General features: G+C 54.5%; 2 protein-coding genes across 3 annotated transcripts; one reads left to right on the plus strand and one right to left on the minus strand.

Annotated features, from left to right (window-relative positions):
• The first annotated feature begins 364 nt into the window (after nt 1-364).
• On the plus strand, nt 365-7320 carry LOC102450613 (trypsin-like). 2 transcript variants are annotated; one of them, XM_075908420.2, is made up of 7 exons: nt 365-504; nt 1829-1921; nt 4375-4453; nt 5122-5272; nt 6098-6351; nt 6500-6636; nt 7124-7320. In XM_075908420.2, the coding sequence occupies exons 3-7, from the start codon at nt 4393-4395 to the stop codon at nt 7274-7276; spliced, it is 756 nt and encodes a 251-aa protein (XP_075764535.2). In that variant the 5' UTR covers nt 365-504; nt 1829-1921; nt 4375-4392; the 3' UTR covers nt 7277-7320. The 2 variants fall into 2 exon arrangements, with proteins under 2 accessions (XP_075764535.2, XP_075764536.2); XM_075908421.2 differs by lacking the exon at nt 1829-1921 and having other exon boundaries at nt 379-504.
• A 639-nt stretch (nt 7321-7959) lies between these two features.
• LOC102450848 (synaptophysin-like protein 1) lies at nt 7960-24850 on the minus strand. The gene is made up of 6 exons (XM_075908423.2): nt 24772-24850; nt 24567-24638; nt 17316-17434; nt 15350-15554; nt 12416-12604; nt 7960-10841 (listed from the first exon to the last, which is right to left on the minus strand). The coding sequence occupies exons 1-6, from the start codon at nt 24787-24789 to the stop codon at nt 10716-10718; spliced, it is 729 nt and encodes a 242-aa protein (XP_075764538.1). The 5' UTR covers nt 24790-24850; the 3' UTR covers nt 7960-10715.
• Between the last annotated feature and the right edge of the window lie 315 nt (nt 24851-25165).

The following is a 25165-nucleotide window of genomic DNA, read 5'->3' on the forward strand; positions in this document are numbered from 1 at the left end:
AGCAAGAGGCAGTCCCTTCTCAGACACACAAACACACTCTGCCATGCTTGATTCTCTAACTCCCTGCTACGACACAACTAGCCAGCAACTCCCTTGGCACCCGCCCAGCATGCCCTCTCATTTTGGGGAGACCTACATAGATTGTTCCACCTTTGCCTGGTGTGATCCTGGGGGGAAAATGACAACTCAGGCTTTCACCTCACATCTGGGCCACGTGAGTTGCCCCTAATCTTCTTTACCTGGCCACACCTCTGATCCTTTTTGCTGGTGACACCCAGGCATTAGCTGATGCCAAGTCTGGGTGAGAGAGGATTAATGACAGACTGGGAGGCGTGGGCCAGCCCTGCCTGCACGCTGCCTCGGAGGCATCTGGCTCTGGAGCCACAGGCAGGTTATAAGCCACGCACGCTGAGAATCCAGCAGACAGGAATCTGCGTTGCCACTTGCTGAGGAAACCAAGGGGCCAAGGGAAGTTCTTCCACTCAGTGCACGGACCCAGCTTCGGTGAGGGCATATTTCTGGTTGATCTCCGGGCTGAGCCAGTTTGAAGGGCCTTCGATGGGTTGGCTTGGTGGCTGGTATAGATTGGTGAAGGGTAACAGTACCTCTGTGCGTGGGAACCACACAGTGGATGATTCCTGTGGCCTCTCCTTTCGATAAAGGACAAGGGAGCAACTGTGGATTTGTGTTTGGTTAAAAAGATGAAGGATCTGCTGAGATGATCAGAGAAGTCCCCTTCTGGCTTCCTAATCGACAATTCGAGGAAAATTGTGAGATTGGCATGAAAAATCATGAGCTTTAACACCAGTCATAATCCAGGCTAAGGAAACCATATTGTGCAGAACTGGAAGGTGAAAAAAATCATTCTGTTTCGAAAGCAAACAAAGGAATGGTTTAACTAACCAGCAAAAAGCCTTTTAGTATTGAAAATGGTTTGGTTTGCCAGCTCCTGGTTTTGAAAGTTCCTGAAAGTGTCGTTTTTTAAATATTGTTTTGAAAATGCTGCTTAATTAATAGACTGCCCCTGCAAATCAATTTTTAAAATTGCTTATCTTGGAAACTCACGTTAAGAAATGTTTAAAAATGAAAAAGAGTGGTATGAAATTTCAGTTTAAATTTGTCGCAGAATATTTTATATGAGGCAAAGTTGATCCAGTTTGAAAGCCAACTAAATGAAAACTGTTGACAGGTTTCCAAAACTTACCCAGCATCTTGCATTTTCCCCCAAAAAATTAAAATGTCCCACAAATTCTTGAAAAATCTTTCCCAAAATTTGCAAATTTCCCCTTGGTTCTTGGCTTTTTCTCCAAAAATTTTGCAAATGTCACACAGATTCTTGAAATTTCCACAAAACAATTTCAAATTTTCCCCAAAGCTCCTGATTTTTCCCACTTTAAATATTTGAATTTTTCCCCAAATTTGAAATTTTCCTATAAATTCTCAAAAATGTTTCTAAAAACTCTTGCAATGTCCCCCAAATGTTGGATATCTTCCTACAGATTTTTTAAATCATCTCCAATTGATTTTGAACTTCCCTCCACAATGTTATGAACAATTTCCCACCCATTTCTTGATATTTCCTTCCAAAAGTTTGACTTTTTCCTGAAAATTTTTGAATGGTTCCTACCAATTCTAGAAATTTCTCCCAAAATTTTTGACAAGTTTTCATAGGTTCTTGAAATTTTCCCAATTTTTTTTTTAATTTTTTGCGCCGGCATCTTGCTGTTTCTGCCAATTGCTTTTCCCACTCAAAACTTTTGACTTTTTTTAAAAAGTTATTGACATTTGCCGCCAAATTTCTGATTTCAATTTGTTTTAACCTTTCCAGTAACCACACTAATTGTCAGCACCCTATTGAACTGGGAAGCCCTGTTGGCTGACAGCTAACGCTGCTTCTACATTGTTTCCTCCACAGTTTTTTGTAAGTAGCTTTTCACTTCTATCCCAGGTCCAACTGTAGTTTTTCGGGCTGTTGCTTTTTTATCACAAGCCTTGTAATTCTTAGAGATTGGATGTGTTTAGTCTGCAGAAGAGAAGAGTGATGGGAGATGTGATAGCAGCCTTCAGCTTTCTGAAGGGAGGTTGCAAAGATGATGGAGAAAGGCTGTTCTCAGTAGTGACGGAGCAATGGTCTCAAGTGGCAGTGGGGAAGGTCTAGGTTGGATAGTAGGAAAAACTATTTCCCTAGGAGAGTGGGAAGCACTGGGATGGGTTCCCTAGGGAAGTAGTGGAGTCTCCATCCCTAGAGGTGTTTAAGTCTCGGCTTGACAAAGCCCTGGCTGGGTTGATTTAGTTGGGGTTGGTCCTGCCTTGGGCAGGGGGCTGGACTTGGTGACCCCCTGAGGTCTCTTCCAGCTCTATGGTTCTATGATTTCCAAACTCTCCCGCTCCTGGCAGCATGGCCTGAGGGGAGAACAGAGCCCCTGACACAGGGCCAGGTGTGGAGAAGTTGCAGGGTCCCTAACACAGCGGGGGATGGCAAGGCACTCCAAGAGCCTGGGGGGCTGCAATGTGCCCTTTCCCCAATGCAGTGAGAGTTCAGGGGGACATGACCTCGAGCAATGCGGGTCATTTTCCCGGCCAGACGGGGCTGCGGGGACTCCCCGCTGGGTGCAGGTGGCGTCTCCCACCCATAGATTCTGGGTTACTAGGGGAGGGTGGGCCTGCTCCCAAAGCTGCAGGAGTTTGGGAGCCCTGTTTGGGGCTTTCTGGCAGCCCAATGGGTCGTCTGGCAGGTGTCGGGCCAGCACAGCAGGGCCTTCCATGTCTACACTGCCTGACCCAGTCATGGGCTCAGGGAATCCCCAACCTGGCCCACTCTGAACATTCATTTGGCCATGAGCGAGTCACGGCAGGCGGCAACACCCAGAACCAGAGGCAACAGCCATTCCTCTGGCATAGCTTTCCAGCAGCAATCCAGCCGGGGGAGGGGAGACACTGATCCCTCCTCAGCTGGACATGGACAAAACCTTTTGGCAGAGACTTTCAAAGCTTCCTAAGGGGCTGGTTAGACAGACAAACAGACAGATGTCTGCTTATGGAGTGGAGCAGATGGAGGAAGGGACACATGCAGTGATGGGTGTGGTAGCATGGACAGACAGATGGATGTGCGAATGCAGGGGGTGGACAGACGTGTTTTGGGGGTGGACATGTAATGGGCATGGGGGTGTTCAAGAATAGAGGTACTGGGGATGGAGATAGATGGAGAGATATGGAAGGGGTGAATGTAGAGATGGATGGATAGCTGTGTTTGGAGTTGGAGGGTTGGATGGATGGATGGATGGATGGATGGGTGTGTTTGGGGTTGGAGGGTTGGATGGATGGATGGATGGGTGTGTTTGGGGTTGGAGGGTTGGATGGATGGATGGATGGATGGGTGTGTTTGGGGTTGGAGGGTTGGATGGATGGATGGATGGATGGGTGTGTTTGGGGTTGGAGGGTTGGATGGATGGATGGATGGATGGGTGTGTTTGGGGTTGGAGGTTTGGATGGATGGATGGATGGGTGTGTTTGGGGTTGGAGGTTTGGATGGATGGATGGATGGGTGTGTTTGGGGTTGGAGGGTTGGATGGATGGATGGATGTGTCTAGGGATGGAGGGTTGGATGGATGGATGTCTAGGGTTGGATGGATGGATGTGATTAGGGATGGAAGTGTGGATGGACGGACATGTCTTGGAATGGATGGATGTCACTGGGGATGAAAGGGTGGATGGACGGACGTGACTAGGGATGGAAGGGTGGATGGACGGACGTGACTAGGGATGGAAGGGTGGATGGACGGACGTGACTAGGGATGGAAGGGTGGATGGACAGATGTGACTAGGGATGGAAGGGTGGATGGACGGACGTGACTAGGGATGGAAGGGTGGATGGACGGACGTGACTAGGGATGGAAGGGTGGATGGATGGATGTGTCTAAAGTTGAGTGGCCGTGTCTAGAGACGGAAGGGTAGATGATTAGCTATGTATGGAGATGGAGGACTGGATGAATGAACATACCCATAGGTGACTTGTGGTAGCACTCAGGTGGTGCAATGCCCAACATGCCGCTGCCAACATTTTAATTGATGTGGCGTCCCCACATACTCCTCCCTCCCCCTGTGGGTGGCCTTTACTACACCTCTCCCCTCACAAGCCCTAGGCACCCCAGAAAGATATGGTTAGGTGGTTGGAGATGGAGAGATGGGTGGACGGATGTGCATGGGGTGGACAGATGGACAGTACTGGGATGGCGGGATGGTTGGGGATGAAGGGGCACCAAACCCAAAGCAGTTGGTAGATGTCAATGGGCAGAGCGCGTATGGCTGGGGGAGGGCCAGTTATCTGTTAATTTTCCCTTTTCCTTCTCCCCCTCTCCTCACACACGCCAAAAGGCAGCAGCCACTTGCCCCATGTTACCGCGCCTGGGCCCCATGGAGTGGATTGGTTTTGTACTTCTCCTGGTGACTGCAGGTGAGTGGGGCGGGTGAATCTATGGGGGAGGTTGTGGGAGGAGAGGGTGCAGAAGGGGCCGTGTGTGCATGGGACCTGTGTGCACACAGATGGCCCTGCCATGAGGGCAGGGCCTGGACTTGATGACCTCTTGAGGTCCGTCCCAGGCCTAGTGCTGTGATCCAATGGGGGTCATGGGAGCACTGAGGAGAAGGAGGGGTTGTGGGGGGAGGGAAGGTGGAGGCAGGGATGGGGATTGTGGTAAGAAGTGAGAGGTTGTAGGGGGGAAGGGATCAGATGAGGAGTACTGAGGGGGTGGGAGGGGTTGTGGGGGGAAGCTTGTGCACAGCTGTAATTTCTGAGGGGGGGCTGGTCCTGACCCACACCCAAGGGGGGAGGGGGGCATCGGCAGTGGGGACAACTCCGGGCTGAGGCAGACAGACAGACGGGGCTGAAGGGGGGACAGGCAGCAGAGGCTTGGCTGGGTAGCTAGGGAGATGGTAGGGGCTGTGAGAGATGGAGGGGTTGACCCTCTCCCATGACTCCGGCAGCTGGGGTTTTAGGACCCTGACAAAACATGGTGTCTTGCCCTACAACTGCTGGAGCTAGCCCCATGGCCCCAGCACCCATCCCGTGGCCCTGCCCAATCTCTGTCATGCTCACGTGGGGTTTGCCACCGGGTGTTGCAGGGGCTGCCAAGAACGGGATGCGGATCATTGGCGGCTACACATGTCCCGTCAACTCCCAGCCTTGGCAGACCTACATCTACGGCCCGGTGCAGTGCGGAGGCGTCCTGGTCGCCTCGCGCTGGGTGCTCTCTGCTGCCCACTGCTACAGACCGTAAGTGTGGGTGTGTGTCCTGCCACCCCCTGCTGGTGGGGCCGAGCCCTGGTGAGGGTGGGGGGTGACCCCTGCTGCCTGGGCTGGGCCCTGACAAGTGTGTGTGGGGGCATCCCCTGCTACCTCCTGCTGGTGGGGCTGAGCTCTGGTGGGGGAGTGGGTGTGTCCCCTGCTGGCAGGGCTGGGTGTGTGTCGCCTGCTGCCCCCTGCTGGCAGGGCTGGGTGTGTGTCCCCTGCTGCCCCCTGCTGGCGGGGCGGGGCTGGGCTTGGCTTGGGTGTGTGTCCCCTGCTGCCCCCTGCTGGCAGGGCTTGGCTTGGGTGTGTGTCCCCTGCTACCCCCTGCTGGCGGGGCTGGGCCCTGGTGGGGAAGTGGGTGTGTCCCCTGCTGGCAGGGCTGGGCTTGGGTGTGTGCCCCCTGCTGGCGGGGCTGGGCTTGGGTGTGTGTCCCCTGCTGCCCCCTGCTGGCGGGGCTGGGCTTGGGTGTGTGTCCCCTGCTACCCCCTGCTGGCGGGGCTGGGCCCTGGTGGGGAAGTGGGTGTGTCCCCTGCTGGCAGGGCTGGGCTTGGGTGTGTGTCCCCTGCTGCCCCCTGCTGGCGGGGCTGGGCTTGGGTGTGTCCCCCCTGCTGCCCCCTGCTGGTGGGGCTGGGACCTGGTGGGGGAGTGGGTGTGTCCCCTGCTGGTGGGACTGGACTTGGGTGTGTGTCCCCTGCTGGAGGGAATGGGCCCTGCTCTGTCTGGTCTCCCCACTGTTCCCAGGAGGGCGGCGGTGGGCCGGGGATGTGGCCTGGGAGGCCATGACTCTGAGCGGCTCCCTCTCGTTGCCAGCGGCCTGCGGGTGCGGCTTGGGGAGCACGACCTGGCGCTGTGGGGGGGGACGGAGCAGGACCGACTCGTGACCAAAGCCATCCTGCACCCCGGCTACAGCCGCTCCACCCTGGACAACGACCTCATGCTGCTCAAGCTAGCACAACCCGCCATCCTCAACCAAAACGTCTACCCCGTCACCCTGCCCTCGGCCTGCGCGGCCCCTGGGACCAACTGCCTCATCTCGGGGTGGGGCACCACCGCCACCCCCCAAGGTACGGGCCCTGGCCAGGAAGGGATAGGGAACAACGGGCGTGGCTCCCTGGGGCTGATCCAAGCCGGTGTCTCTGGAGTGACTCCAGTGGGGCGGATTCCATCCAGCGTCACTCAGGTGTGAGCTCACTGGCTCTCTGGTTTCCTCAGCCATGTTCCCCAGATACCTGCAGTGCGGAGACGTGCAGATTGTCTCGGCCCAGAGCTGCCAATACGCCTACCCCGGCCGGGTCACCAACAACATGGTGTGTGCAGGCGTCATCGGCGGGGGCATCGACTCCTGCCAGGTGAGGGGGCAGGGCCAGGGGAGCACGGAGGATGGGGGGGGGCCACAGACCACATCTCTAGGTCTCTGCCATGACCCTGGCCAGGGGTGGACGGGACTGTGGGCTGGGGGGGGGGGGACAGGGGTGCTTGGGCAGCTCCTACTGGGGAAAGGTGACTCGGGGGGGGGGCAGGGGTCACACAGCGGGGGAAGGCAGCCCAGATTCAGGGCCACAGTTGGTCCCTTGTCACGGTGCTAGGTGGGATAGGGACCCAGTGGGAGGAGTTGGGGGGCGGGTGCCCCACAGCTGTGTCATTTCTCTTCAGGGTAGGTGGCCATGGATTGGGTCTAACTGTGCCCCTCAATCCTGCCCCATGACCCCCACTAGCTCTGCCCTGGGCTCCCCTCACCCCAGCCCTGCCACTGCCCCTGGCTCCCAGCCTGTAGGCCCCCCTCCCTCAGCCCCATTGAGGGGGGCCCATGTAACACAAGGCCCTGTCTCTGCGCAGGGTGACTCCGGGGGCCCCCTGCTCTGCGAGGAGCAGCTGCAGGGCATCGTGTCCTGGGGGCTGCAGACCTGCGCCCAGCCCAACATTCCCGGCGTCTACACCAAGGTCTGCAACTACGTGGGGTGGATCCGCAGCACCATGCAGAGGAACTGAGCCGGCGGTAGGGCGCAGAGCCCACAATAAAGCCTGAGCAGTCATCTGTGTGTCCACGTCTCTGCCTGCAGCCTGGCCAACAGCTCCCGGGTCTGCCCATCCTTAGCCCAGGGCCTTGGGTCCCTACTCCTGTGCTGGGACATGCCCCAGCTGCTGGCTGAACCAGTCCTGGCAGGGAAGCTTCTCTCCTTCCATCTGCAAGCAGCCGGGGCCCAGAAATCCCAACCCTCACCCCCTGGCTCCCCCCCCCCCCAGCTCTGCCAATGCCCCAAAATCCCCTCACCCCCTGCTAACGCAGTCCTGGGGCCCCCCACCCCTCAATCCCAACCTACAGTCCAGCCCCAAGCTCTCCATCCCCCAGCTCTGCTGATGCCCCAAAATCCCAACCTACAGCCCCAGGTTCCCCACCCCGAGCTCTGCTGGAGCCCCACAGTCCCTACCGGCAGCCCCCTGCCACATCAGCCCGTGTTTACACATACAATTTCAAGGTCCACAGCCACCACACAGAGGAGAAAATATCCCTCCAAAGCTTTTTCCTCAATGAAGACTTTTCTAGCAAAGTCCTTACCTGGCTCCATCACCATGGTGTCGGGGCACCTCAGCCTCTGTAGTCATTTAGCCTCGCCCCACCCCTATGAGCTGGCTCGCAGCCCCGGGGTGGGAAACAGCTCAAACAACTCTGCTGAGATAACTGAGTTTTTATTATCAAGTCGGTGGCATACAAGACATATGTATTTCTCAAACAATTTGTATGAAAAAAGGCAAATAAAAAAATTAAAAGCCAGGCCCGGCTTCCACCCATCGGGACCTTAAAGACAAACTTTGAGCCTCGATCCCAGACAACAGCAACCAGCGACGGGAGCAGGGAAAAATAGTCCTGCACCCGTCCACAGCAGAACCGAGCCCCATCCCGCAAAATTTCCCTGGGGGAAGGTTTTGGAAAGCTTGGCTTTTAGAAAGGGGGAGAGGGAAGGAATGGAAAAGTTTGAAAATGTTTGCAGGAGGGAAAGCGATGGTGGTTATCTTTCCCTCCTCAAACGTTTTGAAACTTTCGATTCCTCCCTCCCCCTCGCCCAACCCCCATCCAAAAGCCAAGTTTCCAAATCTTCCATACAACAAAGTTCTGGAATCTATGGGCAAGTCCCAAACAATTCCCACCCTTAGTTGCTGTCTGCTCTTACACACATTTCAGAATAAAGTCTCAGAGGGGCAGCTGTGTTAGTCTGTAACTTTAAAAACGAGTAGTCCTGTGACACCTCAGAGACTAACTAAAATATATAGGATCATGAGTTTTCCTGGGGAAAAATGAGGACGTGGATTTTATCCACGAAAGCTCACGATATTTGTGTTAGTCTCCAAGATGCCGTAGGACTACTCGTTGATTTCAAAGTGGCTTCAAGAGTCCATACGAAGAATGGAAATTTTGCAGTGTGCTGAAACAAAGTTTGGATGTTTGCAAAATTCCCTCCCTCTCCCCTTTTTTCAACCTAAACATTGTGCCAAAAATTGCCGCCATTTCACACATAAAAAAAATCAGTTTTGGGCAAACCATGTTTTCTGAAGAAAAACCATTTAGGGAAATTTTTTCACCTTGCTCTTAAGTCAGCTAATCATCCCATCTGACCTCCTGCATAGCAGATGCCAGTGAATGGCTGACAAGGATCTCTGCCTCTAGCCCAGAACAGGAGGTTGAGCTATAATCCCCTTAACTCTGCCCACAAATTAAATGCAAATATGAGATTGCAGGCTAATGGGAAAGTGCAGCTAGCAAACAGATGCCCACAGGTATAAACTGGCACTCACTGAGGAGTTATTTTAATCTACATTGCTTGAGGATTGGCCAGGTTTAGCCTCCTTCCATAGTTTTTCATTATCTACCAATCAGGCTCAAGTGCAATTAACTTTAGAGATGGGTTTCTTGTCTCCTGTTGAGAAAAACACAGAGCATGCTCTTGCTCTACAGTGCATACATCCCGGAAGCAATCATGCAGCATAACACAAAGATAAATGCAAAGCTTTTACTTGCAGACAGGTGGGGCGTCCAAACTCCAGGGAAAATGTCTGCTAAACACAGCACTGGATGGGAAGACTAGAAACTAATGGTGGGAAGGGAAATCTACAAGTGACAGAACCAAAAATAAAAATGCAGTAGCACTCTCCAAACCTGTTTAAATATACAGAGCGAGGAGGGAACTTTTGAAATTAAAAAGTTTTCCTGTCCTGAATTAGGATAAATAACTCCTCTCTCAACAAATCTGGCAAGCTGAAAATCCCCAAAAAGTTTCAGGTGGGATCAAACATGTCTGTGATTTTAAAAAGTGTTATTTTGAGTTCAGCTCTTCTTGAGCCCACTCTACCTAAAGTTTCAAACCAGACACATTGACTCCAAACCCCAAATTTTGGCATGCTGAAAGTGTGGACATTTTCTAACTTTCTGCCCTCCCCCGGGCATTTCCATCTCCGGAGATTCCTCCAAACCAAGACTGTGGCCTAGCCAGGTCGGTGTGGACAGACCTCCCCACTTGAAAAAGTTTCCGTTGCAACGAGTCAGCATTTTTTGGTTGGGGAAAAAAATGTTGTTGAAAAAACGGAGCCGGTCGGGATGCGGACGCTGAGATTCCAAAGTGCGTCTCTGCAACGAACAAACCGGCTTGGTCCCATGACAAGAGAAAGCCCGGTGCTAACGCGGGTGTTCGGACCAAGAGAAAGCTGTGCATCGTGTATAAAGGAGAGTAGTGTATTTCAAACACAACTTTGCCCCTACAGGAGCCCCAGATACAAACCCTTCCCCAGCCGAGGGGTGGAGAAGAAATAAAAGGCACTTTTTTCAAATGCAGAGCAGCCGCTCAGCTGAGAGACAGCAGCCGTGCCCTGCTGCAACGAGTGCGGGCACTGACATTCACTCTAGGTCTCTGCCAATTAGCACAGATATACTGATTACTGCAGGCCAAGCGGAGGCACGCTGTGACGCTCCAGCACGCTCTGCAATCAGTGGCTTGCTATGCCCGCCGCCTCAGCAATCAATAGCTCCGTGCCAATCTGCCGTGCGGTTCAGCAGAGCGCTGCTGCGTCACGCCAGCCAAGGCAAGCAGCCCTGGCGGCGACAGACATCTCACCAGGTCGCCCATCTGGCGAAGAAACCTCCCTCCTCCCTTGCCAACGCCCAGGGTAATATTTCAGTACAATAAAGCAAAAAACAAACAAAAAAAAACCCCAAAACCAAACCCAACCCACCACCGCCACATCCTGGCTCTCCACCAGCCCCGCCGCCTTCAACTCGCAAAGGCGCCCGCCTGCCATCCAAAGCCCAACTGTATTTCCAATCCCCCCGCCCCCGGCCGATTGAAACAGCGACTACAGTTGGGACAGCCGAGCCATGCAGACGCCAAGTTGCTGTCCAAGGGCCGTGCGTGGCGCTGGTGCGTCCCGGCGGGGCCATTCACATCCCCCGTGGAGTGCTGCCTGCTGGTGGCGCTGGGGCCTCCGGGGGATTGTGCAGGTTGGTTTCCTTATACACAAACCAAGCGTCGCCAGCCCAGAGAATGAGGTTCAGGAATCCGATCACCTAAGAAGTACAAAGGGGGATGGGGGGGTGGGGGATCAGCCAAAGTAGCTTGGATTCCAGAGTCAGCTTCTGGTTCAGCCTGGACAAGCTGGCTCCAGCTCCACATGGACCATTCCTGCCCACGCACTGTGGACGGCTGCATAGCCCCGGGATGGAAAACCCTCCCCAGGGATCCCCTTCCTGCAGCTCTGATCTGATGGTCGAGCTAGAGCACCCTTAACGTGTCCCCCCCCCCCCCACACACACACACATTTTGCATGCATGCCCTTTACTCTGCTTGCTGTAGATTTCAAACCCAGATACTGCATTCTCAGAGGGTATGTCTACACTACCCCGCTAGTTCGAACTAGCGGGGTAATGTATGCATACCGAACTTGCTAATGAAGCCCAGGATTTGAATTTCCCGGGCTTCATTAGCATAAAGCCGGCGCCGCCATTTTTAAAAGCCGGCTAGTGCGAACCCCGTGCCGCGCGGCTACACGCGGCACGGGCTAGATAGTTCGAACTACGTAGCCATTCCGAACCATCTGTACTCCTCGCGGCACGGGGTTCGCACTAGCCGGCTTTTAAAAATGGCGGCGCCGGCTTTATGCTAATGAAGCCCGGAAAATTCAAATCCCGGGCTTCATTAGCAAGTTCGGTATGCATACATTACCCCAAGTTCGAACTAGCGGGGTAGTGTAGACATACCCAGAGATATGGAGAATCGCCCCCGTTCCTGGGGCTGGCTAAAATTCACCACTTCTTCCCCCTCTGATCCGTCTGGCATCACCCCCAGCTGTGGGCTGGATTAAAAAGCCCTCTGCTCCCTAAAATCTACTCCCTGCCTGGGAAGCTCTTCTAACTGGTTGGGAATAAATCCCATCTGAACCTTCCCTGGGAGAAACTGCCTCGCCCAAGCTCCTGCAGATTCATAGTCTCTAAGGCCAGAACAAATGCCCGTGATGTGCTAGTCCAGCCTCCTGTCTCATGCAGGCCAGAGAGCTTCCCTGAGTTAATTCCCATTCGCAGGGGAGCAGGTCAGTTAGAAAACCACCCAGTTTGGATTTAGAACGTGCCCGAGATGGAGACTCCCCCAAACTCGGTGAATTACTCTTCTGGTTAAAACCTGACACCTTAGTCCCAGTCTGGGTCTAGCTTTAACTTCCAGTGAGACTGTCCTCCGCCAGCCTGGAGAGCCCCCATCAAACAGGCGACTGACAGAGACTGGGATCAAATCACCCTGAACAGACGGAATTCCTTCAGTCTCTCACTAGTAGCTGTTCCTACCCTTTCATCGTGTCCATAGCTCTTCTCGGAGCCCTACTTGATCAGCCCCTTTCTAGAAGGATGGGCCCCAGAGCCAGACGGCGGGCTTCAGCAACGGTCACACCCATGCCAAACCCGGAAGTAGAACCACCTCTCCTCCGGCTCGGAGCAACTGACCAATGCCCTTCAGGAGCCAATCCACTTGAAATGCTTAATTCAGATTCACTTCCCTGCATCCCCATGTAGACAAGATCCCCAGGAATGACAATGCCCCAAGTCTGGAGGGAGGCCTGCCCCGCCCCACCACAGGCACCGGTTGTACCTACCACGGACACGTTGAGCGACCCCATGCTGCTGACTCCACCGAACACGCAGGAATGTCCCGGCATGCCACAGAACTTTATACCCAATATGGTATCAGGCCCAGTGGATGTTTTGATGTCAGTCAAGGCTTTGGCCCAAGCCGAAGTGCTGACCAGCCAGAGAAACGCAACCACCACGGTGATCACAAAGTCCTGCACAGAGAGGGGTGGGGTGGGAGTTACAAGACCAGGAGAGAAACACACAACAGAGGGGACAGAATCCCAAGCACATACAATAGCCATACTGAGCCCCACTGAATCCAAGGGAGCTATCGGCCCACTGGCTCTAGTTGAGATCTACCCCACTGACTCCAATGGAGCTATGGCCCATTCATCCTAGCTGGGATCTGGAACCATTAACTCCAATGGAGCTATGGCCCATTCACCCCAGCTGGGATCTGCCCCATTGACTCCAATGGAGCTATAGCCCATTCACCCCAGCTGGGATCTGGAACCATTAACTCCAGTGGAGCTACGGCCCATTCACCCCAGCTGAGATCTGGAACCATTAATACCAGCAGAGCTACGGCCCATTCACCCCAGCTGAGATCTGCCCCATTGACTCCAGTGGAGCTATGGCCCATTCACCTCAGCTGGGATCTGCCCCATTGACTCCAGTGGACCTTCAGCCCATTCACCCCAGCTGGGATCTGAAACCAGTAACTCCAGTGGAGCTATGGCCAATTCACCCCAGCTGGGATCTGGAACCAGTAACTCCAGTGGAGCTACGGCCAACTGGCCCCAGCTGAGATGTGGGCACTGGGCAGCCCACCCTGACAGGGGCCCCTTGTCTCAGACCCATGGAGGGAATCTGTGCAGTGCCTGGTACCCCCTCGAGGTGGTATGAGGAAAGCCTGACTGGGCACTTGGTGCTCTCAAAACTCCTGTCTCCTTTTACTCTGCCATGAGCAAGGCACCCAGAGCAATCCGGCCGGCTCTCTGGCCAGTGCAGGGCTGAGTCCATGGCATTCCCACAGGCAGCCCAGCAGAGACGCTGCTCCCCGAGCTACAGGCATGCAGCGCCTGGTCTAGACTCCAGCATCAGGCTTGGGTTCCCAAAGGATCTCGATGCGTTGAATTCCCATGGAAATCAAGCCACTAAGTAACTCACTAGGCCAGGCTGGAAATGTCGCTTGTTGCAAATGCTTCGGCCACTCACAGAGGTGATGAAATTAATCCCTTCTCTTCTCAGCTGCATTATTCCTCAGGTGTTGTTATGGTAGCATCCAAGAGACCCAGCTGGGATCAGGGCCCTGTTGTGCCGGGCGCGGCCCAAACACAGCCAGAGACAGGCCCTGCCTCAAAAGACTTACAACATAAATAGACGGTGGAATGATCTTTATCCCCATGTTACAGATGGGGAAACTGAGGCACGGGACAGGGCCATGCCTCACCCAAACTCAGTCTAAAGCCGAGTGCTGAAACCTGGTCTCCCACCTTCCAGCTTGATTTCTTACCACTAGCTCAGCCCTCCTCACTAAGGAGGAGGCAAACCCAGTTCTCACTGCCCCGGTAGCTGCATTGGAGCATGCCAGAGTGCAGGACAGTGCCCCCCAGATCTTACTGCCCCCCAGTGGGGGAGGCCTCAGTACTTGTGGGATGTAATTTTGATTTTCCCCTCCCCACGCCAATGACCCTCCCTCCCAGCCACTTACCACATTTCCCAGCCTTCAGAGGAGCCAGCGCAGCAGGGGGAGAAGAGAAAAGGGGAGCTATTTATCGGGTTACAACAATCCTCTTCCACTCGCCACCCCTCTGCCCTCCGGAGCCAGGACCTTTGGTTTGCAGGCCAGCATGGAGCCAGGGCCCTGCGTCAAAGATCCGGTCTCACGGCCTCTTACATAGAGCCAGGATCCCACCAGCAGGGGGAACCAGGAATTACTGATCCCATCGCAGGAATAGCTGGGCGGGGCCTACACCGGATTGAATCGGCACAGGACCAGTGGGCCAAATGGAGTGACGGCCACTAGCCCCAGTTGGGATCCAGTCCATTGACCCCACCCGGGATCCGGCCCATGAATGGAAGGTTAGTGTTCTGGGTACACAAAAACTGCTGAAAAACGTCATCAGAAAACAAAACCAACCAGCAGAACGTTTGACAAGGGCTGGGCAAAAGTGCCAACCAAAGGCAGATTTCTCTCCAAAGAAGCAAAAAAACCCTTTCCTGCCTTGTAACCAGACATGAGAAAGCCAAGATGTGTATTACACAAAAACTTTTTTGTTGCAACTATCCTGTTTTGTTTCCTCTTTAAGGGAAAAATTTGGTTTTTTTGTTTTTAAAGAAAACTGAAGTTTTCCCCAAATAAAAAAAAAAAAAAAAAAGGAAAAATTTTGCTCAACAATTTTAAATTTTCACTATTTTGTGGTGCTAATTTACAAAAATTTGTGTTTTGACAAAATCAGAATGATTTGTGCCATGCCTGCTTCCCACAGAGAATTTCAACTGTCCAGTGAAAACTGTACAATTTTGACAATGACCCCACAGTGCCTCATAGGAGCTGTAATCCTTAGTGCTTCAGAATCCCACTCTCCTCTAAGGAGCAGGTTCTCCGACCAGACTACATCTCCCATGAAGCACCATGAACAGGGATGAGTCTGACAATTGCCACAAGGGGAGAAAGTGGTGCATCGTGGGAGATGTAGTCCAGCCACAGAGCCCAGCCCATTGAAGAGAACAGGATCCTAAGGGTCACAGGACTACAGCACCCAGGAGGGAGGCACCGCAATGTAGTTTTGGTCAAAATATTTCAGTGAAACGTCAAAATATTCCTAAAATGAAAACAAATAAGCTCAAATCTTGTCTAAATTCTCCAAGGGAAATTCAACCCCCCCGCCCCTCCAACCTCCCCCCCCAGCTCCCAATGCCTCTGTCAGAGCAAAGAGTAACATGCCACTTACCACCATGGGCAGCTTTCCCGCACCGCGGTAAAGGTGCAGGTACCCCACGTACAGCACCAGCGCCACCATGCAGTAGAGGAAGACGAAAACAGCAAAGGTGACAAAGAACTGGGCCGAGGAGGAGAAGTCACCCACAAGATGGGTCTCATTCCATGTGTTGTTACATTTTGTGGATTCCAGGCCTTTGAACAAAACTGTGTTCAGCCTGCAGGGGGGAGACAAAGAGAAGCTTGAAGACTTTCACCTCGACGCCAGCAAGACAAAGCACTGGATCTCTGGGGTGAAAGAGCCATTTCTGCCCTCCTGCATAGCCCAATCCAGAGAAACCACTCCAGGGATCCCTGCCTCCAGGCCAGATCTCGGAGTGGAGCACCTTTAACTCCACCCTCTTGTAAGTATTCCCTTAACTCCGCCCCTTGGTAGATTTCAAGTTCATATCTGATGGTGGAGTTAGAGGGGCGCTCCTAAAGAGAGATGCCTGGTCTCAATGGAAGGACTCCATGGGATTTAGAACCTGCCCCATCCCTAGGGCAGTCGTTCCAAGTGTCAATTCTCCTTCTAGTTAAGAATCTGCCCCCTTATTCCTAGTCTAGCAGTGTCCCCCAGCCGTCGGCTCTTGCTCTGCCTTTGTCAGCTCGATTCAAGAGCCCTCTGCTGCCCAAAATCTTCTCTTGGGGGAGCTGCTGACAGCTAGGGGTCAAATCCCCTCTGAATCTTCCCTCACCTCACCCTCCCAGGAAGCCGGCGCTGGCTCCAATCTTGCGGGGTTGTGATGCTGGATCGCCAGCAAGGGCTGGGGTCAGGGTGTCTCAGGAGGACGCGGGGAGGGAGAGGGCTCAGGGAAATGGGCGAGGTGGGGGTAGGCGACTTTGGGGTGTCCGGCCCATGGCGCCCTCGCCTTCCTGCCAGTGAAACAAGCCCCCGAAGCAGCCGCCTGCCACGCAGCCCCGCCGGCTGGGCCACGCGGCTGCCACGGAGCAGGAGCCAGGGCCATGGTGAGACTGCCCCAGCAGGGACAGGCTCACCGTGTCCCGGCTCCAGCTGTGGCACACGGGGCAGCCACCCGCTGGTCTGGCTGCGTGGCTGCCGCTGAGAAGGACCCCCCCTGCCTCCGACGCCACTTGCCTTCCAGCAGGAAGGTCAGTGCTGCTCCTCTGCGAAGGAGGGGGGCACACACCTTAGAGGGAACTCTGCTGAGCTCCCGCCCTGGCCCATGGGTGTGCCACTCAAAATCGGCTCACATGCCGCAGCACACTGCCAAGCCCTGCCTTAGATCATTCCTACCACCCTTCTCTGACCCCTCCCTGCTTTCCTGATGTCCTGTTTGACACACGGCGCCCCAGAGCTGGGCGCAGTCCCCAGCACTGGCTCCCCACTGCCGAACTGAGACATCATCCCCCACCACGGACACAACCCTTAAGATCCAACTGCAAAGCTCACGATAGGTGGGGCTTTTCCTTCCATCCCCAGCTCCCAGAGTCCCGGTATTTGTGGGAGATGCTCAATTCAAAGGACTTTTCTCACCTTCACGGTTGGGGGCAAGTGGGATGGGAAACGAGACCTTTGGAAGCTGAGAAGCAGGAGGGGAACAGACCCAGACAGTCGCTGGTTGCTTGTTAAAAACAACCCATGATCTTTAGCCAGTCCCAGGGGTGTTTCGTTTCCAGGGGTTGGGAGAACGCCGAGGAGCGAAGGAGGAAGTAAAAGTCATGTGGGAATGATTCATGAGGGCCCACTGTGATCCTCCAGCCTCCCTCCCATGTCACACTGGCCAGGGAACAGCCCTGAATTAATTCCTGTGAGCACCGAACTCCAGAACTGCAGGCCTGGCCAAAGCATCCCAGCAGCGGTTGCAGGTTCCAGAACCGCTCTGCCCCAGCTCCAGGTTTGCATGTCCCGGGATCGCCTTGGCCCCGCCACGAGCACACGTTCGGCCGCTCGCCTGCCCGCCCGGGGCTACACTCACCGGAAGGGATAGCCGAAAAGCGCCTCAAGGGTCTCGTTTTTAACGTTCTCACAGGAGACATTAATGGCGGTATGGCCGCTGTACCCGCCACAGGTGGCGAAAGCAAAGATGGAGAAAATCTAGAGAGATGGAGAGACAGCATTGGCGTCGTAGATTCAAGGCTAGAATTCGTGCCCATCCAACCTGCCCTCCAGCAGAGCCCCGGCCTGAGAACTGCCCCTATAGATTCCTGCATCCAGCCCCGACCTGGCGGTTGAGCTAGCCCTGATCTTTTCAGTTCCCCAGCTCCATTTCAAGCGCCACGCACGCATGCCAGCCAGCGTGAGAATGCCGTTCAGGAACGCCAGCGGCACATAAGAGTCCCAACAGCTGATACCCACATTCCCCGATGGCATCTGCCCAACAGAACAGCAGCTGGCTGGTAGGTGCCAGTCACTCTGGCCACGATTTTAACCAGAACAGGGTCAATTTCCTGCTGCTACCTGGCCCATTAGAAACAGTCCCAATCAAAACTGAAAGCAGAAGAGGCCAGATCAGGCGGCAGGGGAAGCTGCCCCAATGGCATGACTCATGCCACCTGGGGACTTTCTGGGAAAGGGACCACACCAGCTTCAGTTGGCACAGCTAACTGCAGACCAAACACCCTCTCATCACCTCTCCTGGCTTCTGCAAAACTTGCCAGAGCCTAGGAATAATCCCCTCATCTTCATGCACTCTCCCTGCACAGATCTCAAAGGGTTATGGCAAAGAACACATGTAACGGTATCGCCAATGGAGAAACTGAGGCACAGAATATCAGCTGATCACAGCTAGGACAGTGCCCCTCCTCGTTAATGGCTGCTAACAGTCCAGGCTATCGCTCATTCTCTGTGCCTGTTCACAAGCCTGTATCCCAAGGGACTCTCTGGAATATTTTCATCAAAACTTTTTCCTTCCCCTGCCCCATGAAAAATAGCGTTTAGAAGGAAACTTGAATGATTTGCAGACTCCAAGGCCAGAAGGGACCACTGCGATCAGCTCGTCTGACCTCCTGTCTAACGCAGGCCAGAGACCTGCCCCACAATAAGCCCTAGAGCAGAGATTTTAGAAAAGCCACCAGTCTTGATTTTAAATTGTCCACAACTGAGAATCCACCTTGAGGGTATGTCGAGACTTACTTTCACTTTCGAAAGAGGATATGCAAATTTGGAAGTAATTTGCTTATCTTCTTCCGATCGCATTTTTGAAAGAGGAACTTTCGAAAACTAAAGTAGTCTGGACGCGGGGGGGTTTCAGCAAGCCCACCTTTTTCAGAAAAAACCACTCTTCCTAAAAAAAGGAGGTTTGTGCGTTTTTTTCGAAAAAGGGTCTTCCCCCCCCCAAAAAAACACATCCAGACTACTTTCATTTTCCAAAGATCCTCTTTCAAAAATGCGATCAGAAGAAGATATGCAAACTACCGCCAAATTTGCATATCCTCTTTCAAAAAGTCTTTGTCGGTTCGACATGACATAACCACAGTGACTTGTTCCCATGGCTTTAAAAAAAAAATGAATGGAGATTGCCTATCTCCTAGAACTGGAAGGGACCTTGAAAGGCTAATTAGTCTGCTGTGGAAAATGAAAAGTTCTTATTAAAATCATGGGTCAGAAAAAGATCTACAATCTTCCCCCCAATAGTGGTCACAAAAATGATCAGTTTTAATCTACCAAAAAAAATTATCCCATTAAAAAACATTAGGGTTTTGGTTTAAAAATTTGAATAATAAGTTTTCTAAAAAAGCAAAACTTTTAATTGAAAACCACACTCAGTAAATAGTACATTTTACAAACTTGTACATTTTAAAAAAGTTTTCCATCAACATTTGTGGTTTGTAATGACGGCTTTCAGTTTGCATTAGAAATGCTCTGGCTTTGCTTTTAAAAAATGAGCTTTAGTTTTCAACACCCCCCCTCTTCCCCCCCGCTTTTGCCAAACTCCGTTCTCAGGAAAGCGTAACGAGTTTGTTGTCCGTTAGTTTGTATCTGTACAAACGAGGAGTCCCGGGACACCTTAAAGACTTAACACAGATATCCCTCTAAGACATGGTCACTTAGTTGGATTTTTAACCATATCTGACCATTTTTAACCACAAACCATGCTCCACAATGGAACCACATGGGGCAGAAAAACCAGCCAGGATCTCCTGTGAAATGCTGAAGATAAAAAAAAAAAAAAAAAAAAACCCTAGGAAACATTCACATGCTTTCCCAAGGAAAGCCCTTTTTGACTATTCCACCCCTGTCCATAGTGGCAGAATGAAGCGAATGTATTTATTCATCGGCCTGGGGTTTCTGCTCTGGGCATGCTGCCCAGAAGAAAAAGCCCGGGCTCTGCTTCTGGGCCTTAAAGGTCACAGCCAGGTTTAGCTGCTAGAGGAGTGGCAGATGCCAAATCTGGGCTGCGGGAGCACAGGGCGGTTTTGGACTTTGTCCTTCGCGGGGGGGGGGGGGGAGCTGAGAGACGTGAGCCCCTTAAGAAAATCTTACAAAGCTGGGGCTGATGGCGCTATGCGCCGACAATGCCCAGGAAGAGGGAGAGCAAAGCAAGCTGGGACCCCACCCAGACTGGGCCTCGCCAAGAGCCAGGGAAGCTGAGTGCAGCGATTCGAGAGACGCGCCTGTTCTGTCGAATTCACTGCAAGGCTCTGCGATCGGAGCCAGCCGCGTGTGGGCCCAGGTGGAGGCTTTAAGCAAGAGAGTTATTTCCATGCTCGTGGCTAAGTCGTCCCCCATCATGCTCAAAGCTCCCTCTCAGCCCCGCAGCCACACAGCTGCCTACTAAGCCTCAGGCATGGGCTCAGAGCTGCAGCAGGGATAGGCCTCTCCCCACTGGCCCCAGGCGGGAACGGCCCAGGACTTGTCACGGTCGGAGAAGAGGCACCTTGGCCCCAACCTGCTACCACTAGAGGACAGGTGCCCCAAATCCATCCACTACCCAGCTAGCCTGGACCTGCCGGGGCCATAGAGTGGCACCCCTCCCCGGCCTGGAGCTGCTGCAGCCAGGTAAGAAGCACCTCATCTGGCCCACAGCGGCAGGCGTTGTTCTCTCACCCCACGGCAACCTACAGCCTGAATCACATCCCCAGCCCAAGCCCACACCCCAACCCTGAGTCCCTCCCACTTGCTGTCTAAAGGTACGTCTGCACTGCACAGTTACTTTGGAATAAGCTATTCCGGAATAGTTATTCCAAAATTGCTTATTTCGAAATAGCATGCCTACGCTGCAGGGAAGCCTCAAAATGAGTCTGAGGCTGGCTTCCCTAGTGCAGACACGCTCTCTCGATTTAGAGCCCTACGAGGTATAACTTAGACCGACTCTGATGAGGGGCTATTTTGAAACAGCAGAAGTGGAGCATCTACATACGCCTTATTTCACAAGAGCTCTTTCAGAAGAGGAGTTAGTCTTCATAAAATGGGTTTACAGACGTCGGAACTTCGGAATTAGCCGTCCGTGACTAAGAAATTATTTCAAAATAACAGAATGGCTGTGTAGACACTCACATTGTTATTTCCAAATAACGGCCGTTATTCCGAAATAACTTTGCTGTGTAGACACACCCTATGTGCGGAATGAATTTTGTTGTGAGCTCCAGTATGGTGGTGTATGTGTAACACATCACACTCCTATTGGGGCCATAACAAAATTCTTTCCACACATGGACATAAAAAATTAGAGAGCGTATCGTTCTTCCAGTGCCAGAACATAAAATAACCCAGGAGGAAGGGGGATGGAAACTAAGGATGTTAAAACCTGGTTAATTGACTAGTCAATAGGCACTTAGGCATTACTCCTTTGAAATGTACAAGAGCCCCTGATGAGAGGAATGCAGAACTCCACAGAAAGCCCTGGGCCAGTGGAAGTACAGCTGCCTCCAGGGGCTCTTGCACATTTCAAAGCCAAGGAGCCCAGGATGAGTGGGGGACTCGGAGTCCCCCATTGATCCTGGGCTCCATGCCACCCTGCCCCCAGCTGACATGTTACGCTGACCCAAGGCTCCATGCTACTGAGTCCCCTGCTGATCCTGGGCTCCTTGGCTTTGAAATGCACAAGAGCCCCTGCTGGGGACTCTTGTGCATTTTGAAGAAGGCACCTGCAAGTCAGCGGGACTTCCTGCTGGCCCCGGGCTGGAGGCAGAGTTCTGCACTCCCCCTTTGAAATGTACAGAGCCCAAGCTCTTGTCCGTTTCAAAGGAGGAATGCAGAAATGCCTATCGACTCCTCGAAAACCTATCTGATAACCAATGCTTATCAGACGGTCGACTAGTCTTTAACATCCTTAATGGAAACTACAGAAGAGGCTACAGTTTCTGCCCCAGAGCGGCCAGACCTGGGAGCAGAAATAAAACACCCATGACTGGCTGGCATCATGCGATTCAGGACTGGGGCTATAAAACTGCAATGCAGACATGGGATGTTAACACTGGATTTTTCAGTGGTTACCCATTTACATGCAAGGGGCAGGCAGCAGCTGGCCAGCTTCCACTGCCCTGGTGCCCCCCATACAGAGGCAGCAAGGAGGGGTGCGAGTAACCGTTAGGATTAACCGATGAGCCCAGGCTTATCAGTTAATGGCAACATGCCTAGTGTAGACAGTCTCAGGCCAGCCAGGCTCTGGGGAGAAAAGTCTTTTTGTTTCAGGACCTGTACAGCGCCTAGCGCAACAGAGACGTGAACGTGGCCTGGGGAACTCGACAGTGTCATTTAGATTTTGCCAACTTCTGTCTGCATCTGAATCTAGCAGGTGGGACTGAGCATCATGAGCCATTAGCTGACTGCTGCAGCCCTGAGGCTGGCAGGCCACATTTCTTGCTCCATCCCCAGAGCTGGGAAGCGTTGCCAGGAGGCTCTCAGCTTCAGAGCAAGGGGCTCAAGGCTTGTCCTCGTGGGTGGGGAAGCCTAGCACTGGCCACTCTGAGGACAGGACCCTGGGCTAGCTGGTGTTTGGTCTGACCCTGTCTGGCCATTCTTGTGTTCTGAACTGGGGCCAGAGGCTGGGCAAAGGGCTGAGAAGCCAGCAGGCAAATCACCTGGCTCCAAGCTTCATTTCACCCCCACCCCTGGGGGTATTTTAAAACACTCAGGACCAGGCAGGGAAGACTGAACATTTGCCTGACCGGACGAGGTGGGACTTGAACCCATGACCCTGCCCTTCCCAGGTGACCGCCCTAGCCCTTATGCCACACGGGAACCTGCCCCACCACCTTACAGGCACGGCGCCCCTTATTCCTCCTGCCCCCTCCCTCTCCACGCACCCCCAAGAGCTGGCCATAGAGCTCAGGACTCCTGGCTCCCAGCCCATATCTGAGGGTCGAGCTAGAGCACCTCAGCCAGGCTGTCAGACAAGTGACTGCAAGGGTGGAAGGGCCCAACTGCTGCCTGCCCCACACCCGGCTCTGCCTTCCCCGCCCCACCCCCCAGCCATAGCCTTGGAGAGCTCTGCTTTAACATCCAGTATTGCTAAAGCACTGGAAACCCACAAACCGACGCCATGCACTCTCCAGCAGGGCTCAGAGGCCACCGCTGGGGAGGGACACAAGGGGGACACCAGCCACATCTGCTCCCCTCTCAACTCCTCCCTGCACCACCTTAGCCCCCAACAGAGCTGAACATAGAGGGGTTCAGGGCTTGGGATGACCCCCACCAGCTGCCCCAGGCTCCACTCACCCCGTTCCCACCCTCCTCGCCAGGACCCAGAGCAGAGCCAGAAAACAGGACCCAGACAGGCAGGGCTGGGGGCAGACACGGGGCCGACAGCTGAGCTCCAGGCAGCAGCCATGACCCCAGGCTCTGGCTTTGCTGGCTCCTTGCCTCTCCCCACACAGCATATGGGGGATGTGACACTTTGCGCCCCCCCACCATGTGTCACCCATGGTTCTCAGCCCCCTCATGACAACCCAAATTACTTCACAACACCAGGGGAGGGGACCAAGCCTGAGCCCACCCAAGCCCCACGGCCCCATGTGAGGAGGCCCAATCCTGAGGTCCGTCCCCCGCCCTGCTCTGGGCATGGGGGCCAACAGCTGAGGCTCAAGGGTTCAGCCCCAGGCAGCTCCAGGGCCCCCTTTTAAAGGGGCGCCCAGCTCAGAAATTAAGCTACAGCATCGGGGCCTCCTCTCTGCAGTCCCCGAGCCACGGTTCCCTCCCAGCCAGCAGTGGGGAAGGCGCACCAGGACAGGGGGGCACGGCCCAGCAGAGAAAGGGTCGGAGACGGAGGCTCTCTACCCGGCTTAGGGAAAGAAGCTTGGCCAGCACCCGTATAAATGCCACATTAGCATCAGTGCTTGGGGCAATCATCTGAACTCTCTGGGGGCACTCAAAAGGTCACCTATGGGGCAAAGTGTGTGTGTGGGGGGGGAGGGGGGGCTGCGAGCCAGGACTCCTGGGTTCTATCCCTGACTGCCACAGACATGCTGACTGACCTTAGGTAACTGTCCTTTTTGCACCGTGCCTCAGTTTCCTTGGCTATTCACCCTGGAAACTCTTTGGGGCAAGGACGATGTCTGGGCAGCGCCCAGCACAATGGAGCTGTGATCCCATCCAGGCAGGGCCTGCCTCTCACTGCGTGTGTGTGAAGCCCCCGGCACGCCAGGGCCCCAATCTCCTCTCACAGCAACGCACCCAGGGCTATGGAAGGGTTAACGTCCCAAATCCTGGATGCACCGGAAATCAGCTCACAGCAAGACCTGTCAGTGGCCATGCAGGAAACGCCCCACACAGCCGTTAGTCCTGGGGCCCGAGCCCCACTGGTGTCGACAGGCCGGAGCCCCCTTGGCGTCAGGGGGGTTCTGGGGGGGGGGCCATTCCAGAGCAGTGACAGATTGCATCGCTTCTCCCCACCCCCTCCCACAATGGATCCCCCCGCCCGCCCGCCTTTCCCCATTCCCCTGCCCCCTCACGCTTTCCACCCCACCTGCACCACCCAGCCCCCAAGCCCCAGGCCCCCTCACCTCCAGCCCCACCCCACCACGTGCGCCCCGGGCCCGCCTCTTCCCCACAGGACCAGCACCCCCGAACCACCCGCCCCTCCCCGCACGCGGTGCCCTGTACCCCTGGGACCCAGCCCCTCCCCACCGCCGGCTCATAGTCCCCCCCCTCCTACCCCCAGCCCCCCCCACACTCCTGCCCCCGGTCCATTGTCCCCCCCCCCCCCACTGCCCCTCCCATTCCTGCCCCATTGCCCCCCCACTGCCCCCCCATTCCTGCCCCTGCCCCATTGCCCCCCCGCACTCACCCACTGCAGGACCTTGATGAACCCCAGCGGCTCCTTCAGGGGGCCCAGGTTGAGCTGCAGGCCGGACATTTTCTGGGGAGAGGCCAGAGGAGGCGTCACGCGGGGGGAGGCGGAAGTTTGCAGGGGGCGGGGCTGCAGGGGGGGGCAGGCGGCGGGGGGGGGGGGCGAAGGGAGGTTGCAAAGGGCGGGGGGGGGCAGCGCCTACCTGGCTCACGCGCTCCATTCCCCGGACACACGCGCGCGCTGACGTCACCCCACCCCGCCCCTTCCATCCACGTTACGCTCCCCCCTCCCCCCGCAGCTGAGCTAATGAGCTCATTTGCATATCTCCAACGCAGGCCCCCGTGGAATGGGGGCAGCCCTCCTGCTGGATCCTGCTTTGCCTCCTGCTCTGGGGCAGCGCCCTGCAGGATCCCACTCTGTCCCTGCTACGGGGCATCCCCCCCCCCCCGCAGAATCCCGCTTTCTTCTCTGCTATGGGGCAGCCCCTCGTAAAATCCGGTTTTCCCCCTTGCAATGGGGTAGCCCCTTGCTGGATCCCACTCTACCACCTGCTATGGGGCAGGACCCCACTTTGCCCCTCCCATGCAAGGGGATCC

The sequence above is a fragment of the Pelodiscus sinensis genome, chromosome 22 (assembly GCF_052426305.1).
Source record: "Pelodiscus sinensis isolate ZL-2025 chromosome 22, ASM5242630v1, whole genome shotgun sequence".
NCBI lineage: Eukaryota > Metazoa > Chordata > Testudines > Trionychidae > Pelodiscus > Pelodiscus sinensis.